This window comes from Ammospiza caudacuta, chromosome 24 (assembly GCF_027887145.1).
Source record: "Ammospiza caudacuta isolate bAmmCau1 chromosome 24, bAmmCau1.pri, whole genome shotgun sequence".
NCBI lineage: Eukaryota > Metazoa > Chordata > Aves > Passeriformes > Passerellidae > Ammospiza > Ammospiza caudacuta.
In genome coordinates, this window is record NC_080616.1 from 5,548,519 (window position 1) to 5,566,611 (window position 18,093).

The 18,093-nt window shown below is 57.7% G+C and overlaps 1 protein-coding gene across 2 annotated transcripts in view; it reads right to left on the reverse strand.

The window, feature by feature from the left end:
- Positions 1-2,542: 2,542 nt before the first annotated feature.
- TMCC2 (transmembrane and coiled-coil domain family 2) overlaps positions 2,543-18,093 on the reverse strand; it is a 33,591-nt gene continuing 18,040 nt past the window's right edge. Inside the window, exons 1-4 of one of the 2 annotated variants that reach the window (XM_058819325.1) lie at positions 11,775-11,949; positions 5,323-6,260; positions 4,554-4,689; positions 2,543-3,845 (exon numbers count right to left, since the gene is read on the reverse strand). In XM_058819325.1, the coding sequence (XP_058675308.1) occupies positions 3,534-3,845; positions 4,554-4,689; positions 5,323-6,260; positions 11,775-11,780 (1,392 nt within the window). In that variant the 5' untranslated portion in view covers positions 11,781-11,949 and the 3' untranslated portion in view covers positions 2,543-3,533. Of the gene's footprint in view, positions 3,846-4,553; positions 4,690-5,322; positions 6,261-11,774; positions 11,950-18,093 lie in introns of those variants that run through there. The other variant, XM_058819324.1, reaches the window with a different exon arrangement.

The window sequence follows — 18,093 nt, forward strand, 5'->3', positions numbered from 1 at the left end:
CGCGCATGCCGTGCGGGAATTGTCCCTGCCATGAGGGAATTGTCCCTGCCATGGAATCGTCCCTGCCGTGCGGGTATTGTCCCTGCCAGGGAATTGTCACTGCCATGCGGGAATTGTCCCTGCCACGCAATTGTCCCTGCCATGAGGGAATTGTCGCTGCCATGCAATTGTCCCTGCCGTGCAATTGTCCCTGCCATGCAGGAATTGTCCCTGCCAGGGAATTGTCCCTGCCATGCAGGAATTGTCCCTGCTACTCAATTGTCCCTGCCATGGGAATTGTCCCTGCCACGCAATTGTCCTTGCCACGCAATTGTCCCTGCCATGCAGGAATTGTCCCTGCCATGCAATTGTCCCTGCCACGCAATTGTCCCTGCCATGCAGGAATTGTCCCTGCCATGCAATTGTCCCTGCCATGAGGGAATTGTCCCTGCCATGGGAATTGTCCCTGCCACGCAATTGTCCCTGCCATGCGGGAATTGTCCCTGCCATTCAGGAATTGTCCCTGCCAAGCGGGAATTGTCCCCCTCACCAGGGAATGGTCACTGTTCCAAATCCTGCAGAGCTCCAGGAATGTTTGAGAAACGCTCTCAGGGATGCTCAGGGTGGGATTTTGGGATTGTTCTCTGCACGGAGGGACAGATGGGATCTCTGCTGGCTGTGACAATGACAGGACCCGGGAAGGGCTGGAGCTGGGCCAGGGTGGGTTTTAGGGAAAGGTTCTTCCTTGAGAGGTGCTGGAAAGGCTCCCCAGGGAATGGTCGCTGTTCCAAACCTTCAAGAGCTCCAGGAATGTTTGGGAAACACTCTCAGGGATGCTCAGGGTGGGATTTTGGGATTGTTCTGTGCCGTCCCATCCTGGTGGGTTCTTCCAGCTCAGGATATTCCAGCATCTCTCTTTTTCTATCTTGGTGTTTTCAACTCCAGAAATTTAACCCTGATATTTGTGTTCCTGAGGAGAAATGGGAAGTTTGGATATTTGAGCTCATCCCAGGGATGCACAGGGTGAGATTTTGCCCTCCTGGGGAGAAATGGGAGGTTGGGATATTCGAGCTCATCTCAGGGATGCACAGGGTGGGATTTTGTCATCCTCCATCCCCAGAAGGATGGAGGAATTGTCCCCATTGGTGTCACCAGAGCTCCCTGCACAGGGGGGGCTCACCATGGCATGGCGACAGTGGCCCCTGTGCCAGCTCAGGACAGGAGTGACCTCCCCTCACCCATGACGGGGCTCCAGGGAGGTCACTCCTGGAGGGGACAGCAGGATGGTGAGTGAGAGATCCCAAAATTCCCACTGGGATGAGATCTGGGATCTCCCCAACGCTGGGGCCTCCTCTGGCTGCTGCCAACGAAGTCACAGGGGCTGGGCGGGGAATGTCCCCAAGTGTCACAGGCAGCGAGGAGGGGTGGCAGGGCTCACACAAAACTTCACTCCACGGCGATGTGGGGCAGCACGAACAGTTTCACTGGACAGGGTCGGCTCAGATGGGATATTGGGAGGGTGGTGAGGCCCTGGAATGGATTTCCCAGAGAAGAACATGCCCAGTGGAGAGTTCAAAGCCAGTTTATGGGGTCTGGAGCAGCCTGGGACAGCAGAAGGTGTCCCTGGTGGCACTGGATGGGCTTTAAGGTCCCTTCCAACCCAAACCATCCTGTGCCGTCACGATCGCTGATGGGCAGGAAGGGGTTAATGCGCTAATTGGGGTGAGTGACCCCACCACGGGCCCGGCCCCTGCCCGGCCTTACGGGAAAACGCTCCGGAGCGGCTCCGGGATCTGCGGCGGGGACAGAGGGCCCCCCTGCGGCCGTGGAGCCGCATTCCCTTCTCAGAGAATTCCCTTCACGGAAGACTCCCTTCCCGGAACATCCCCTTGTCAGAGCATCCAATTCCCGGGACATTTCCATCCCAGAGGATCCCCTTCCCGGAGCATCCCCTTCCCCGATAATCCCCCTCCCAGAACATCCCCTTCCCGCGGAATCCCTTCCTCAGAGTGTCCCCTTCCCAGAGAATCCCCTTCTCAGAGAATTCCCTTCCCGGAACATCCTCTTCCCGGAGCATTCCCTTCCCGCGGAATCCCTTTCTCAGAGCATCCCCTTCCCGGAGCATTCCCTTTCCAGAACATCCGCTTCCCACAGAATCTTTTTCTCAGAGTATCCCCATCCCAGAGAATCCCCTTCTCAGAGGATTCTCTTCCTGGAGCATCCCCTTCTCAGAGAATTCCCTTCCCCGATAATCCCCTTCCCAGAACATCCCCAATCCCTTTCTCAGAGTATCCCCTTCCCAGAGAATCCCCTTGGATTCTTTGATATCCCTTTGATATCAAACTTTAATCCCCTCCCACGGACCCCGATGTGAGGCCACAGCAGGGCTGGCTCGGCCCTGGGAGCACTGGGGAGGTGACAGCAGGACCCTCAACCCACCCAAATGTCCTGGGAATCACCCCTGGAAATGTCCAGGGCCCAATTCTCACCTGAGGCCGAGTGGTTGAGGCTTTCAACAGCTGCTGTTTGCACCAGAGGAGGCCCTGAGTGTGCAGGTATTTTATATATATATATTTATATATATGTGTGTATAGATATATTACATAAATATATAGGTATGAAATAATTTAAGAACATCCGAGACAGCATGCTGTGCTCCGGGGCGGGGCTGGAGGGCAGCAGCCGCCTCTGCTCCCCCTGCCCCACCAGCTTCGATTCACAAATGGAAACAGAGTCTGGAATTGAATTAAATTAAAAACCGCACACACGCACACGCACACACGACACGGGGCAGAGGCTGGACGAGTCCCTGAAGAGATCGGATCGACTAAAGCCACAGAGCTGGGAGCTCAGGGGATGGAGCCAGCGCGGGGGTGTGGTTTGTGCCGCTGCTGGCCGTGCCCAGCCCTGCGGGGACAGCGGGGACATTGGGGACAGCGGGCGGTGTCACAGCCCCGCGCTGTGGCCGCAGGCTGGTGGCACCCGTGTGTCCTGCTGTGTCCGTTTGTCGTGGCCCTGCTGCCTCCATCTCCACCTGCTTTGCCTTTGCTCTATCCCGGGACTTTTTGCCACCAAGGGGAAAATCCGCTTTTGGCGTTTTCCAAAGGGGAAAATGCCACTTTTTTGCCTGAAAGGGAAAATCCTGCCTGAAAGGGAAACTCCTTCCTGAAAGGGAAACTCCTGCCCCAATGAACCCCTCTCCTCTCCCTGCTGGAAGTTCTCCCAGAGCCAGCTTTGGTCCAGCTCAATCCTTCCCACCAACTGAAACCCCTGGAGATGATCTCCTTCTTGGGGACTTCAGCACGACCTTCAAAAACACCACCCCAAAAAAACCACCCAAAACCCTTTAGAAAAAGCCAGAAATCGCTGGTGCCTTCCAAAACTCCTCCTTGCTCCCCACCCCACCCTTCCCAAACATCCCAGAGGGATCCCAGATCCAAGAGGCTGCCGTGGAGGGGCTGCAGCTGAACCGAGCACGGAGAAGGCTCCGGACCCTCACCCCCTTTGTGTCCCTCTCCTCGTCGGGAAACCAAAACTCCCCGGGGGCTGTGGGATCAGCTGGGGAGCAGCACGTGCTCCAGCAAGTAGCTGATGGAGTCCCAGTGCTTCCAGAGGAAGAAGAGGAAGAGGACGAGCAGGGCGGTGCTGAGGATGCGCATGCGGGTCTTCATGAGCGGCGTGATGAAGTTGGCGATGGTGGAGACGAAGACGAGCAGCACGGCCATCAGGGCCAGGATGACGTTGATGAACTTGCCCAGCAGGGCCCGGGCGTTGGCGTTCTCCACCCCTTCCAGCTGCACCACCTGCTGCTGCTGCTGCTGCAGCTCCAGCTTGGTCACCCGCGTCAGGCACGACTCCACGGCCTCCTGCAAAGGGGACAACGGGGACAGAGGCTCCAGGGATGTCCCTGAGGCCTCCTGCCAGGGGACAACGGGGACAGAGGCTCCAGGGATGTCCCTGAGGCCTCCTGCCAGGGGACAATGGGGACAGAGGCTCCAGGGATGTCCCCCCTGGAGCCTCCTGCCAGGGGACAACGGGGACAGAGGCTCCAGGGATGTCCCCTGAGGGATTTGGGGGTTTTGCTGCTGCTGTTGGGAGGTTTTGTTCTGGTTTCTGCTGGGGGATGGCTCAAAGGGGACTGTGCTGGCCCACACGTGGCTTGTCACAGCCTGTGGTCACACACAGGGGACTCGCTGTGCCGTGCTGTGACAGGACAAGGAGGGATAGAGCGCAGGGACAGAGGAGATTCCTCCCTGTCAAGGTGGGGAGGACCTGGGATGGAATTCCCAGAGAAGCTGTGGCTGCCCCCTCTCTGTGACAGCAGAAGGTGTCCCTGCCCTGCCACGGGCGGTTTTTAATGTTCCTTCCAGCCCACACCGTCTGGGATTCCCTGTTTTTGGGGACATGGTTTAGCCACCTTCCCCTTGCTGTGACAGCAGCAGAGGGAGAGCCTCACCTGGAGGGTGCTGGAGAAGGGATCCCACCCACTGCCTCACCCTCCTTCCCAGCCCAGGCTCTGCCCCTCACCCCTGCCTGGGGGGAGCAGAGCGGGCTGAGCCCTCCCACGGCCCTACCTGGATGTCCCGAGCCCTCTCGTAGGACTGGTAGGCCACCTTCTCCTCCATGCTGGCCAGCTCCTGCTTCAGGTTGGTCATCTCGTTCTGGTGCAGCTCCGTCAGGTCGTTCAGCTGCTCCTCCAGCCGCTCGTACCTGCGCAGGGCAGCGGGGCTGGACATGTCCCTGAGACACCCCTGGCACTGGGGACACCACCCAGATCCTGCTACCCTCCTCTGGTTGTGGGAAAACCTCTCAAGATCATCTGGAAGTGAGGAGGGCTGCAGGTCCCCATGTATCTTGGTTAGAAGGGCAGGTGGTGGTCCCCAAAGAGCCACCATGGGTGACACCTCCCCTACCTGTATCCTCCTGCAAGCACTGGGTCATGTAGGCGTAATCCCTCTGCAGCTGTGCCTTCAGGTCCTCCATGGAGTCCTCCAGCCCTTCCCACCCTCCCCTGCTTGTGGAAAAACCTCTCAAGATCGTCTGGCAGTGAGAAGAGCTGCAGCTCCCCGTGTCTCTTGGCCAGGAGGGTGGGTGGTGGTCCCCAAAGAGCCACCATGGATGACACCTCCCCTGCCACCCACCCAGCCCTACCTGTATCGCTCCTCCTGCAAGCACTGGGTCATGCAGGTCTGCAGATGGGCCTTCACATCCTCCATGGAGTCCTCCAGCCCATCCCACCCTCCCCTGCTTGTGGGAAAACCTCTCAAGATCGTCTGGCAGTGACGAGAGCCGCAGCTCCCCGTGTCCCCAAAGAGCCACCATGGGTGACACCTCCAGCCCTACCTGTATCGCTCCTCCTGCAAGCACTGGGTCATGTAGGTGTAATCCCTCTGCAGCTGCGCCTTCAGGTCCTCCATGGAGTCCTCCAGGTGCGACTGGCTGTCCTTGATCTCGCGCAGCTCCTCCAGGATGGTGTCGAAGTTGTTGTGGTGGCTGTCCAGCGTGTTGGACTTGGGGCTCCCCAAGCCGCCGGGGCCTGCCCCCGAGTTGCTGCCGCCGGCAGAGCCCGAGGTGGCGCTGGAGCACTCGTCATCGCTGCCGTACTTGGGGCTGGACACCAGCGTGGCGCTGCCGCTCAGCGCGCGCGAGGCCTCCTCGGGGTGCCCGTCGTCCAGCGTGTCCTTGAGGTGCGCGATGTTGTCGGCGCTGCCGAATTTGTTGCGGATCAGGCTGGCGAACTCGCGCGGCTTGGACACCACGGCCGTGTGCGTGGCCTGCGAGAGCCCCGAGAGGCCGCCCTTGACGCCCTCCACCACGCCGCCGCTGAAGCCGCTGATGCTGGAGCGCACGTTGGCGCCCACGTCCTTCAGCCCTTGGTGCATGTCCCGGAAAACATCCTTGGGCTGGCGGCTGGGGCCGTTCTGCTCGATCTCCTTCAGCTTCTTGTGGTAGTGCTCCAGCTTCTTGTGCAGCTGCGCGATGGTCTGCGCCGACTTCTGGTTCTTCTTCTCGAACACCTGCTTGATGCGCGACGCCTGCTGCTTGTCGGCGTTGTTGGCCAGCTTCAGGTACTCGGCCACGTTGTCGTCGCGCGCCTCCTGCTCGATCTTGATCTGCTCCGTGATCTTGAGGATCTTCTGGTGCAGGTGCTCGATGGCGGCTTTGGTGCGCTGAGGGTCGGGGGTGCCATCGGGCACGTCCAGGCACACGGGGCCGTCGGTGTCACCATGCCCCCCGGCGCCCGCCGGCAGGTTCAGGGTGGTCACGTCGCCCTTGTCCAGCTGGAGGGGGAGAAAAAGGAAAAGGAATACTCAGGGAAGGGAGGAAAAAGTCCAGAAATGGGAGGAGACAGGAGAGAACCAGGCTGGGGATGCACGGAAGAGGAATGAGATAATTAACTGGAGAGGCTGGGCGAATTTTGGGGTTGGTTGGAGATTTGCCAGCACTGTTAGAATCCCAGGGACACACCAGCTGATCCTCAGGGACACACCAGTTGATCCCAGGAACATCCCAGGTGATTCCAGGAACACCCCAGGTGATCCCTGGCACTCACCAGGTTACCCAAGAACACCCCAGATGATCCCAGGAACTCCCCAGTTGATCCCAGAACCTCCCAGTTGATCCCAGAACACCCCAGTTGATCCCAGGCAGGTTCAGTGTGGTCACGTCGCCCTTGTCCAGCAGGAGGGGAAGAAAAAGGAAAAGGAGATGCTCAAGGGAGGGAGGAGAAACTCCAGAAATGGGCTTGGGATGCACAGAAGACTCAGAAGTATAATTAACTAGAGAGGTTGGGGGAGTTTTGGGGTTGGTTGGAGATTTCCCAAGTATGCCAGCACTGCTGGAATCCCAGGAATACACCAGCTGATCCCCAGGGACACAGGAACACAGCAGTTGATCCTCAGGGACACACCAGTTGATCTCAGGAACTCCCCAGTTGATCCCAGGGAGAGCTCAGTTGATCCCCAGGAACATCCCAGGTGATCCCAGAAACAACCCAGTTGACCTCAATAACACACCAGGTGACCCCAGGAACACACCAGGTGATCCCAAGAACATCTCAGTAGATCCCAGGAACATCCCAGTTGATCCCAGGAACACTCCAGGTAAGTTCAAGGACAACCAGGTGATCCCAGAACACCCCAGCTGATCCCAGGAATGTACCAGGTGACCCCAGAAACACCCCAGTTGATCCCAATAACACACCAGGTTACCCAAGAACACACTAGTTGATCCCAGTAACACACCAGTAGATCCCAGGGACACACCAGGTGACGCCAGGAGCACACCATGTAATCCCAAGAACAACGAGGTCATCCCAGGAATACTCCAGCTGATCCCAGGAACTCCCCAGTTGACCCCAGAACCATCTCAGTTGATCCCCAGAAACACCCCAGTAAAAGAGCACAGCAGTTGCTCAATCCCTGGCCCCAGTTGGGGTTCAGGGCTGGATTTCCCCAGTGGAATTCACCAAGGAGCAGCCACTGGCTCTGCCTCTCCACCCTCACCTGGTGCACAGATGGGATTTCTCCAGCCAGGCAGGGAAAAGGAGTGAGGAAAACCAGGATTCATCCCCAAATCTCTCCCCAAAGTAGCCCAGATTGAGCAGCCTGGAGGTGTTTCAGTCCTGCTTTCACCCCAAAGTTTTCCACCCTAATCCCAATTTTTGGGAGGCTGGGGACAGCTCCAGCTCCCAGAGCTGCAGGTGCGGGGACTCCTCTGCCTCCCCAAGCTCCCTCACCTGGCAGTGCCAAGCTCCTCCTGCAAACACCAGCTGCCACCGCAGGGAATTCGGACAAATGCCAAAATTCCGTTTTACAGACGGCAAAACTGGAGCTTTGGGAGAGAGGAAATCGCTCTCCTGAAGCCACAATTTGGAGAGCCTGGACCGCAACCCAGGCCCTGCCTCGTGCTCTCCAACCTGGATGTGCTGCTTGGCCAGTTGGGGGAAAAAAAAAAAAATAAAATAAAACCCTAAATCTTCTCAGTTGCTGGGTTTTATATGCAGATTCTTATGCAAAACCCTCCCTGGTTGTGTAAATGGCTCCTGGCTTCTAATTAAGAGCTGCTTGAAAGTTAAATACTCTTGGCAGACCTGAATAATTTCTCATTTCCATCCCACTTTCCCCGAGTGACCCTTTAATAGGGATAAAGCTGTGGGATCACTGCCTGGGAGTGTGTTATTATCACCAGGAAATGCAGGGGGGAACAGGGAGCAATGTTCTCTCAAGATGCTGCTTGGGAGCAATCCCATCTGGAGCAGGGGCTTGGAAAAGCCAGAACCCTCCTGTTATTCTATTCCATCTCCTTTTTTATTTTTTTTTTCCCTGTTTTTTGTGTCCTGCTGGGAGTCTGGGGGTGTTGGGATTTCATCTCAGCTTCACCCGAAAGCTTTTCCTGTCTCCTCACTGCAGCAGGGACGGAGCAAGATGGGAGCAAAAGGCCAATCCCAGCTGGATTCAGCAATTTTCTTAAAAAAAAATAAAAATAAAAATGAAGTCATAACAAACTTGTGGTTTTCAGACCCCACTCCCAGGCTATTTTTAGGCTGGGCCCTCCACCGAGGGTTTTTTTTTTTTGCTTTGGTTTCTTATCACCAGGCAGAAATTAGAAACAGCAGGAAACAGACTTTTAGCCCAGATGTACAATTCTCTGGACAAAAAAGGGAAAAAGTGACCGTGGCAAAGGAAAAAGGCAGCTCTGGAAAATCCCAAAGGGGAAACACCCACTGGGGAGGGGAGGGGAAAAGTTGCTGAAATTCTGTTTCCAAACAGGGAGCTGCCCTCTGTAAAGCCAATCTTTTGGATTGGGAAAAAAAGGGAGGTTTAGATGGGATTTTTGGAAATTCTGATGGGATTTTTGGAAATTTAGATGGGAATTTGGAAATTCAGATGGGAATTCTGGAAATTCAGATGGGAATTCAGATGGGAATTCAGATGGGATTTTTGGAAATTCAGATGGGATCTTTGGAAATTTAGACAGGAATTTTCGAAATTCAGATGGGAATTTTGGAAATTCAGATGGGAATTCTGGAAATTCAGATGAGAATTCAGATGGGAATTCTGGAAATTCAGACGGGAATTTTGGAAATTCAGATGGGATTTTTGGAAATTCAGATGGGAATTTTGGAAATTCAGATGGGATCTTTGGAAATTCAGACGGGAATTTTGGAAATTCAGATGGGAATTTTGGAAATTCAGATGGGAATTCAGATGGGAATTCTGGAAATTCAGACGGGAATTTTGGAAATTCAGATGGGATTTTTGGAAATTCAGACGGGAATTTTGGAAATTCAGATGGGAATTTTGGAAATTCAGATGGGAATTCTGGAAATTCAGATGGGAATTCAGATGGGAATTCAGATGGGAATTCTGGAAATTCAGACGAGAATTTTGGAAATTCAGATGGGATTTTTGGAAATTTAGACGGGAATTTTGGAAATTCAGATGGGATTTTTTGAAATTCAGATGGGATCTTTGGAAATTTAGATGGGAATTTTGGAATTCCTGCCTGTGAGGGGGGTGAGATGGAATTCCCAGAGAATCTGTGACTGCTCCATCCCTAAAAGCGTGCAAGGCTGGGTTGGGGGGTGAAAGGAGTCCCTGCCCATGGCAGGGGTGGCACTGGATGGGTTTTATGGCCCCTCCCAACCCAAACCATTCTGGAATTCCGTGATTTATCCACAGGATTCCATCTGGGATGGGCAGGGCTGAAATCCTGCTCGCTGCCACGCTGGGGAAGGCAAATCAGAGCATGGCTTCGAAAACAACCCCACCAGAAAAACCAATGTGGATCCCTGGAGCATTAACAGGCCCTGCCTGCTAAATCCCAGCAACTGTGCAGGGGATTTAAGGGGGGATTAGGAACAGCCACACTTTCCCTACACGCAGCAAACCCGCTGGCAGGCACAGGATGAAAGGGAATTGATCCTGATGGTGGAAACCCTGCTTTGCAGAGCTTGCTTTGCACCAGGCTGGGAGGGCAGAGCAGGGAGGAGTGCAGGACGAGGGCGGGGAAATGGTTCTGAGCAGCAGAGCTGAGCCCAGCCGAGCTGAGAGCTGCAAAAGGCTCGGGCTGAGCACAAACTGGGCTCACAGTGGGCAGGGCTGGGGTAATGGGGCTGCAGGATGGGGAGAGATGGGCACAGGGGCAGCTGGGGATGTCCCCTCAGTGTGGGGATGTCACCCCACTTTGGGGATGTCACCTCAGATTGGGAATGTTATCCCAGTTTGGGGATGTCACTCCAGGCTCAGGGATGTCACCCCAGTTTGGGGATGTCCCCTCAGCTTGGGGATGTCACCCCAGCTAAGGGCTGTCCCCTCAGCTTGGGGCTGGTCCCCCAGTTTGGGGATGTCACCCCAGATCGGGGCTGTCACCTCAGCTCAGGGATGTCCCCCCACCTCAGGGCTGTCCCCCCAGTTTGGAGATGTCACTCCATCTCAGGGCTGTGTCCCCTAGGTTAGGGCTGTCACCACAGCTCGGGGATGTCCCCTCAGCTCAGGGCTGTGTCCCCTAGGTCAGGGATGTCACCCCAGCTCGGAAATGTCACCCAGCTTGAGGCTGTGTTCTCCAGGTCGGGGATGTCCCCCCAGCTCAGGGCTGTCCCTTCAGCTTGGGGATGTCACCCCAGCTTGAAGCTGTCCCTTCAACTCGAGGTTGTGTCCCCACCTCAGAGCTGTGTCCCCACTTAGGGCCATGTCCCCCACTCGAGGCTGTGTCCCCAAGCTCAGGGCTGTCCCCTCAGCTTGAGGCTGTCACCACAACTCGGGGCTGTCAACCCAATTTGGGGCCATGGCTGTCCCAGCACATCCACGCCTGGCTTTAACCCCATTCTCAAGGAATTGCACAATTATTGCAAAGTTCAGAGCAGAGTTCTGGAGGTGCTGACATCCCCCCCTGAACTGTTCTGGTTTCTGTGCTGGGGATGAGCCCTGGCTGCATCCACCCCGAGCAAGGACCTTCCCTACAAAGTATCGCTGTGATTCCTGCCTGGAATCCATCCCAGGGACACAACAGCCCTGGGAAGGAACCATGAGCACCTTCCAGCAAGGAAAAAACCAGAACAAGTGTTGCCAAATCCAGGGCAGACCCGGGGAGCTGCTGCCCTGACCTGACAGCTCCCCCGCACAAGTGTCACCTGCCTGGGGCACTTGGTGGCCCTGCAATGCCACCAGGGAGAGACCATGGCCAGCACAGAAATGCAGGGGTGTGATGGACATGGGGAGGGGGATTTTGGGGCAGTTATTTTGTTTCTCAGAGCATTTTTCCAGCACAGCATCCCCTGAGCCGGTCACTGTCACTGGGGACACCACGAGTGTCCTGTCCCCGTCCCCACTAGGGTCACTGCCCAGTGTCACTGGGGACACCACGAGTGTCCTGTCCCTGTCCCTACACGGGCTCTCAGCCCTGTGCCTCCCCAAGCTGAGCTGTTGTTCCCACCAGACCCAGCCCAGGTGTTGAAAACAGCAGCAGGAGCCCTGAGTCACAATCCCCACCCTCCCTCCAGCAGTGCCCAGGGCTGGCACTGCCCTGTGCCCACCCTGTGCCACCCCTGGATGGGCACCACGGGCTGCCAGCAGCTCCCTGCACGCCTTCTCCACCAGCCTGACAATAATTTTCCTTACATAATGCAGGGATTAGCGTTCAGCCTTCCAGCTGCAGCAGTTCCCCACCCGGCACTGATGGCGCTGGGGGGTTTCACTCTCTGCTCTCAATCCCCGAGGAACGGCGGCACCAAAACCCCCGTGGGTCTCTCTGCCCATCGTTTTACCCAAACCTCAAAATGTGCCAGGACCTACCTCCATGGCGGGCAGGGCTGGGCTGCCCCGGGGCTAGCTGGCGTGTCCCCGCAGTGTCCCCAAGGCTGGCAGCGCTGCCATGCAGGACTGCCGGCCCAGCAGCGGGGGGCAGCGAGGGTTTGGGGAGCAGCGGGGCGGGAGGAGGAGGAGAAGCCGCTCGTAGACCCCGTTAGGGTTGGCTCCGGGAGGAGCAGCGGGGAGGGAGAAGAAACCTCTCGTAGATCCCGTTAGGGCCGGCCCCGCATCCCCGGTGCGCTCCCCGCGGTTCCCGGTGCCGCTCCCGGAGCTCTCCCGGTACCGTTCCCGGAGAGCTCCCCGCGGTTCCTGGAGTGTTCCCCGAGCACTCCCCGCGGTTCCCGGAGCGCTTCCCGGTGCTATTCCCGGAGCGCTCCCGGTGCCGTTCCCGGAGCGCTCCCCGAGGTCGTTCCCGGTGCCCCTCCCGGTGCCGTTCCCCGAGCGCTCCCCGCAGTTCCCGGTGCCGTTCCCGGAGCGCTCCCCACGGTTCCTGGTGCCGTTCCCGGTACCGTTCCCGGAACGCTCCTCACGGCTCCCGGTTCCGTTCCCCGAGCACTCCCCGCGCTCCCGGTGCTGTTCCCGGTGCCGCTCCCGGAGCGCTCCCCGCGGTTCCCGGAGCGTTCCCGGTACCGTTCCCCGAGCGCTCCCCGCTGCTCCCGGCGCACAGGGACGGGGAGGCGCTCGCTCCGCCGGGATTGCCGGCTCAGGAAATCTGCCCGAGCTGTTTACAGCGCTCAGCCGGCCCGAGCTCTCGGGGCTGTAATGCCAAACCCCCCCGAATCCCCGTGCCGGGATATTCACACGCCTCCAGCCCCGTACGCTGCCGTGCCCTGACGCAGGAGGTCGGGACGGGCTCTTGGCATCGGCTGTGTCACAGAGAGGGACAGAAGAGCCGGGGAAAGGCGTGGGGAGGCGTCCAGAAAGGAAAAACGCGAGTGGAAACAGTCGGGAAAAAAATAATACTGAAATTGAGCAAGGAGCCTGAGTTAAAAACCGAGAATGAGGCACTCGAGCCTGAGTTAAAAACCGGGAATGAGGCACACGTGCCAGCACCAGGAGGTGTCCTAAACCAGGATCTGGGTCTGTCCCTGTCACCTCATAAGAGCGGGGGTGGCACTGACCCCGTTCTGCCACCACCCGGCACCAAAATCCTCGTCCTCTTCCACGCCCCCATCCATCCCCACAGGCACAGGGAAACGCGGATTCCCTGGAAATTCCACCCAAACCCAGCCGTGCCTACCGTGCCACGCTCAGCCGTGCCAGGGCAGAGATCCCTGAGAGTGTCACACGGAGCCGGGAGGTGACACCGCAGAGCTGCCCCAGGGCCAGGAGGTGATACCGTGGGGATGGCACCGGGGCTGGGAGGTGACACCGCAGAGCTGCCCCTCGGGAGGGGAGGTGACACCGTGGGGACGGCACCAGGGGAGGGGAGGTGACACCGCAGAGCTGCCCCTGGGGCCGGGAGGTGACACTGCAGAGCTGCCTCCGTGGATGGACAGTGACAGTGTGGGGATGGCACCAGGGCTGGGCAGTGACACCGTGGGGATGGCACCGGGCATGGATGGTGACACCGCGGAGCTGCCCCCAAGGATGGATGGTGACACCATGGGGATGGCACTGGGTATGGTTGGTGACACCGCAGAGCCGCCCCTGGGGACGGACAGTGACACAGTGGGGATGGCACTGGGGCTGGTTGGTGACACCGTGGAGACGGCACTGGTATCACCCAGGGCTCCTCTCCTCCCAGGTGGGCTCCTGGCCCATCCCTGGGTGCCAGGGGTGGATGGAGGTCCCTCCCCAGGACAGGGCATGGAGAGAGGAGTTTGGAGCAGAAAATGGCACTTTTGGGTCGTGATCCCATAAAAACGGGTGGCTCACAGCCTGGCCCAGCCCCGTGGGTGCCCCTGGTGTGACCAGAGCTCGGTCCTGGTTTCTGCCACAGCATCACTTCTGCTTTCAGCACGGCAGGCAGAGGTCACTCCCCACCACTTCCCGCAGCTCTTGTGCTGTCTCAGCAGGGCATGAGGACCAGCAGCTGCACAGCACCCGGTGGAAAGCACCTCCCTGCTGGCCACTTCCCTCCTGAAGCTGCTGGGGCTGGCCCTGGAGCCCTGCTGCTTCCCCAATGTGGTTTTTGGGGCTGGGAACTGAGGGGTTCACCCATCTGAGGGGGAACCACGGTGTGCCCACAGCCCCTGCCAGCTCACAGACCCTGTTCCTGGAAAGATGGAGCAGCAGGAATTTGGGGAGGACTTGATAAAGGTTGGGATGTTTGGAGTTTGGGTTTGGAGTGAGGACTTGATAAAGGTTGGGATGTTCAGGAAGAGCCAGCATGGGCAGGCTGCTGCAAGGAGCCCCGGAGAGCATTTCTGGGACTTATTGAGGTCCTCAGGTGCTGGATTGCCAGGAGAACATCTGCTCCCAGCTCCCCAGCACGAGGGAAAGGGAAATAAATCATTGCAAACAACAAAAAGCCTCGCTCTGAACGGCCCAGGGTTAACAAATCACTGCAAACAATAAAATTGGAGCTGCAGAAGGGCCCAGGGTTAACAAATTATTGTAAAAAACAAAATTGTAGGTGCTGAAGGGCCCAGGGTTAACAAATTATTGTAAAAAAACAAAATTGTAGGTGCTGAAGGGTCCAGGGTTAACAAATCATTAAAAACAACAAAATCGTGGCTGCTGAACGGCTCAGGGTTAACAAATAATTGTAAAAAAACCAAAATTGCAGCTGCTGAAGGGCCCAGGGTTAACAAATCATTGCAAAACCACCCAGCAGAGGATTTAGGAGCAGTGTCCTTTGCCAGGGCAGGGTTTGGGAGGGCAGAGCTGGATCCTCTCCCTCTCCCATGGCCGAGGAGCCGGAGGGGCAGAGGAGGCTCCAAGGAGGAGCAGCACAGGCTGGGGGGGAGCAGGAACAGGCTGGGGTGCAACCCCAAACCTCCAAGAGTGCCAGGAGAACAAACAGCACCACCAAGCATTTCCCAAAGGGAACAAACCAAAAAACAAACAAATAAACAAACATCCACCACTGCTGCCTGTCCTCATCACAGCTGGGACACTGCCACCATCCCACAAGGCTCAGGCCACTTGAGAAAAGCTGTTTTACACATGGAAAGATCCCGGGATTCTCCCTTGGGTCTCCATGCCATGCAGAACGTGGCATTTCCTAATTTCACACCACATCCTCCGAGCTGGGCCTGTCCCTTCTGTCCCTTGGGCTTTGTAGGGCCAGCTCTGAGGGACAATTCAGTGAGCCCTGGGCTCACAGGGACAGCTCTGAAAGGACAATTCAGTGCTGAAGCCATCCAGGGCCCTGCCCACGCTTGGAGAATATTTGGAAAAATTCCTGCTGCTGTTTTCCCTGGAGGGAGTGACCCTGACACAGCATTAACCCACCCAGCAGCTCAGAACCTCCAGCAGGGTTTGTGCAGCCAGAGGGGGATTTTTGGAGCTTCTGCATGGAGGATTTGAGGGGGAAAGCACGGAAAGGCCAAGCCACAGGGTTTGTGCAGCAGGGGGGGATTTTTGGAGCTTTGTACAGAGAACTTGAGGGGGAAACAGGGAAAGGCTGAGCCACAGGGTTTGTGCAGCCAGGGAGGGATTTTTGGGAGCTTCTGCACTGAGAATTTGAGGGGGAAACATGGAGAGACCAAACCACAGGCTTTGTGCAGCCAGGGGGGAATTTTTGGGGATCTTCTGCACTGAGAATTTGAGGGAGAAGCAGAAAGAGACCAAACCACAACCCCAAGCCAGGTGAGGAGCCACAGACAGGACCCTGGAGCCAAATCCCGCTGACAGCCCAGAGCAGCAGGGGTGAGCTGGAGAGATCACAAACCCTGCACCCCAAATCGTGCCCTGCACCCCAAATCCTGCCCTGCACCACCCCCAAATCCCCCGGGATCCTGCCGGGAGCGGGAGCTGCTGGTGGGCTGCAATCAACAGCCATATGTCAGCCAGGCTGAGGAGGAACACGATGTCTCCTTCACGAGGGGTGAATCAGTAGCAGAGTCTGATATTCTTCTCCTCCTGAATTAATTAAGCAGCAATCTCGGGTGTCTTTGTCTTTCCAGCTATTATCTGCTCGCTCCGAAGCGCTCATCCCAACGGGAGTGCGGGAAGGAGCTCCCAGCATCCAGCCCTGCCTCACACTCATCCCCTCATTCCCCTGCCACACGTGGAGAGGTGGAGGTGGGGAGTGGGAGCTCACCTGGAGCTCCAATTCCTGGTCAGGAACCCCAAAACCCCCCAAAAATCCCTCAAAATCTCCCAAATCCCCTGGTAATTGGGGGGTCTCTACACCCCAGTGCTCCCAGCCTTGCCTCAGACTCATCCTCTGCCACACGTGGAGAGGTGGAGGTGGGGAGTGGGAGCTCAGCTGCACTCTCGCACCTCCAATTCCTGGTCAGACACCCAGAAATCCCCCCAAAATCCCCAAATCTCTGGTATTTTTAGGGTCTCTACATCCCAGTGCTCCCAGCCTTGCCTCAGACTCATCCCCTCATCCCCCTGCCACACGTGGGGAGGTGGAGGTGGGGAGTGGGAGCTCAGCTGGACTCTCACACCTTCATTTCCTGGTCAGGACCCCAAAAACCTCCCAAAAATCCCCAAAACCTCTGGTATTTGTAGGGTCTCTGCACCCTTGGGATCCAGGTGCCAAAGGGATGTCCCAGGGTTGGGGGGTGCAGGGGTGACAGCTTTACCCCACCCCCTCTGTTCCTTTTGGCCTTTTTCACCTCCTTCCCTGGGATTTTAACCCTTGAGAGAGAGGGGAGGATGTGCCAGAAATTCCTCCTGAGGTCCAAGAGACTTCACCCAACTCAGGGATGGGCTGGCTCTGTATTCCAATGGGGAAACTGAGGCAGCAAGCGAGGGAAAGCTCCTGCCTGGGGGAATTCTGCCCGGGGTTAGATGTGGGGCCAAGCCTCACACTGCCCTGTGTCATTGTCGTCGTCATCATCATCATCATCATCATCATCATCATCATCCCAGAGGATGGCTGAGCCCAGGTAACCGGAGCTGTAGGAAGGAGAAACCACATCCACCCACAGGAACCAAAGGCAGCTGAGCTGGGCAGGGGACACGAACCCTCCCTGATGTCCCTGGGCAGGTGACAGAACCCTCTCTGACATCCCTGGAGAGGGGACAGGAACCTTCCCTGGGCACAGGGGACAGCACCTCCCCTGACACCCCCGGGCAGGGGACATGAACCATCCCTGCCATCCCTGAGCCACCCCATGGCCTCCCAGCCACCCCAAACCCCTCTGTCCCCACGGGGCACGGCCACCCCGGGCTGTGTGCTCAGGAACTCCGGGTTTCTCCCTGCATTTCTCCCTGCTCCCTGTAATCCCTCTGGCCCCGATATAGCCGCTGAGCCGGGGGGAGGCTAAATTTAGCAGGATGAATCCTGCCCTGTGTCCCGAGGGCTGCTGCCCTTGAGGCAGGGCTGGGGCTGCAGGGACAGGTCACCCCCCAGGACACTGTGGTCACTCTGCTAGGATGGGGACAGGGGCACAGAGAGAGGAGTTTGGAGCAGAAAATGGCACTTTTGGGTTGTGATCCCATAAAAGGAAGGTTTGTCCCCAGTGTGGGAACCCCAGGTGCTTGGCAGTGCTGCTTTTGGGGTGAACCACAAAGCCCAGGCAGAACTGGCAGCCAGCACCAAACTCCCAGACTGTCCCATGGTCCCACTGAGCCCCTCTGGATGTCCCCTGTCACTGTCCCACGGTCCCACTGAGCCCCTCTGGATGTCCCCTGTCACTGTCCCATGGTCCCACTGAGCCCCTCTGGATGTCCCCTGTCACCACAGGCTGCTCCTGGGGGAAACTAGGGGGTGCAGGGGGGAGGAACTTTGTGTGCCAGGCTTTGGCAGGGTGAAAACCCAGCGCAGGGAAGGGGAAGGCAGAACTGCAGGAGCTTAATTAATTAAAAACGGGGGGCTCAGAGCTCAGAGCCGGTCTGAGGTGGGGCAGGAGGCCCCTGTGCCCCCGGTGCCTCACAGGAGAAGCAGCTGCCAGGGGAGGGGCACGGAGCGGGGACAGCGGCGGCAGCTGGCGCTGTCACTTGTGGAGGGACACGGAGGGGTCCGGGCCCTCGCTGCCGGGGGGGGACACTCGGCGGGTCCGGACCGGGGTGAGGACCCGCGCTGGGGACACTCTGGTGACACTGGGGACGCTGGTGACGGGTGCAGTCCTAAGGGACGCGGGGAGAAGGAGGCGGGGAGCGCGGACGGAGAGAGGGACGGACGGACAGATGGAGAGAGGGAGGGACGGACGGACAGATGGATGGAGAGAGGGACAGACGG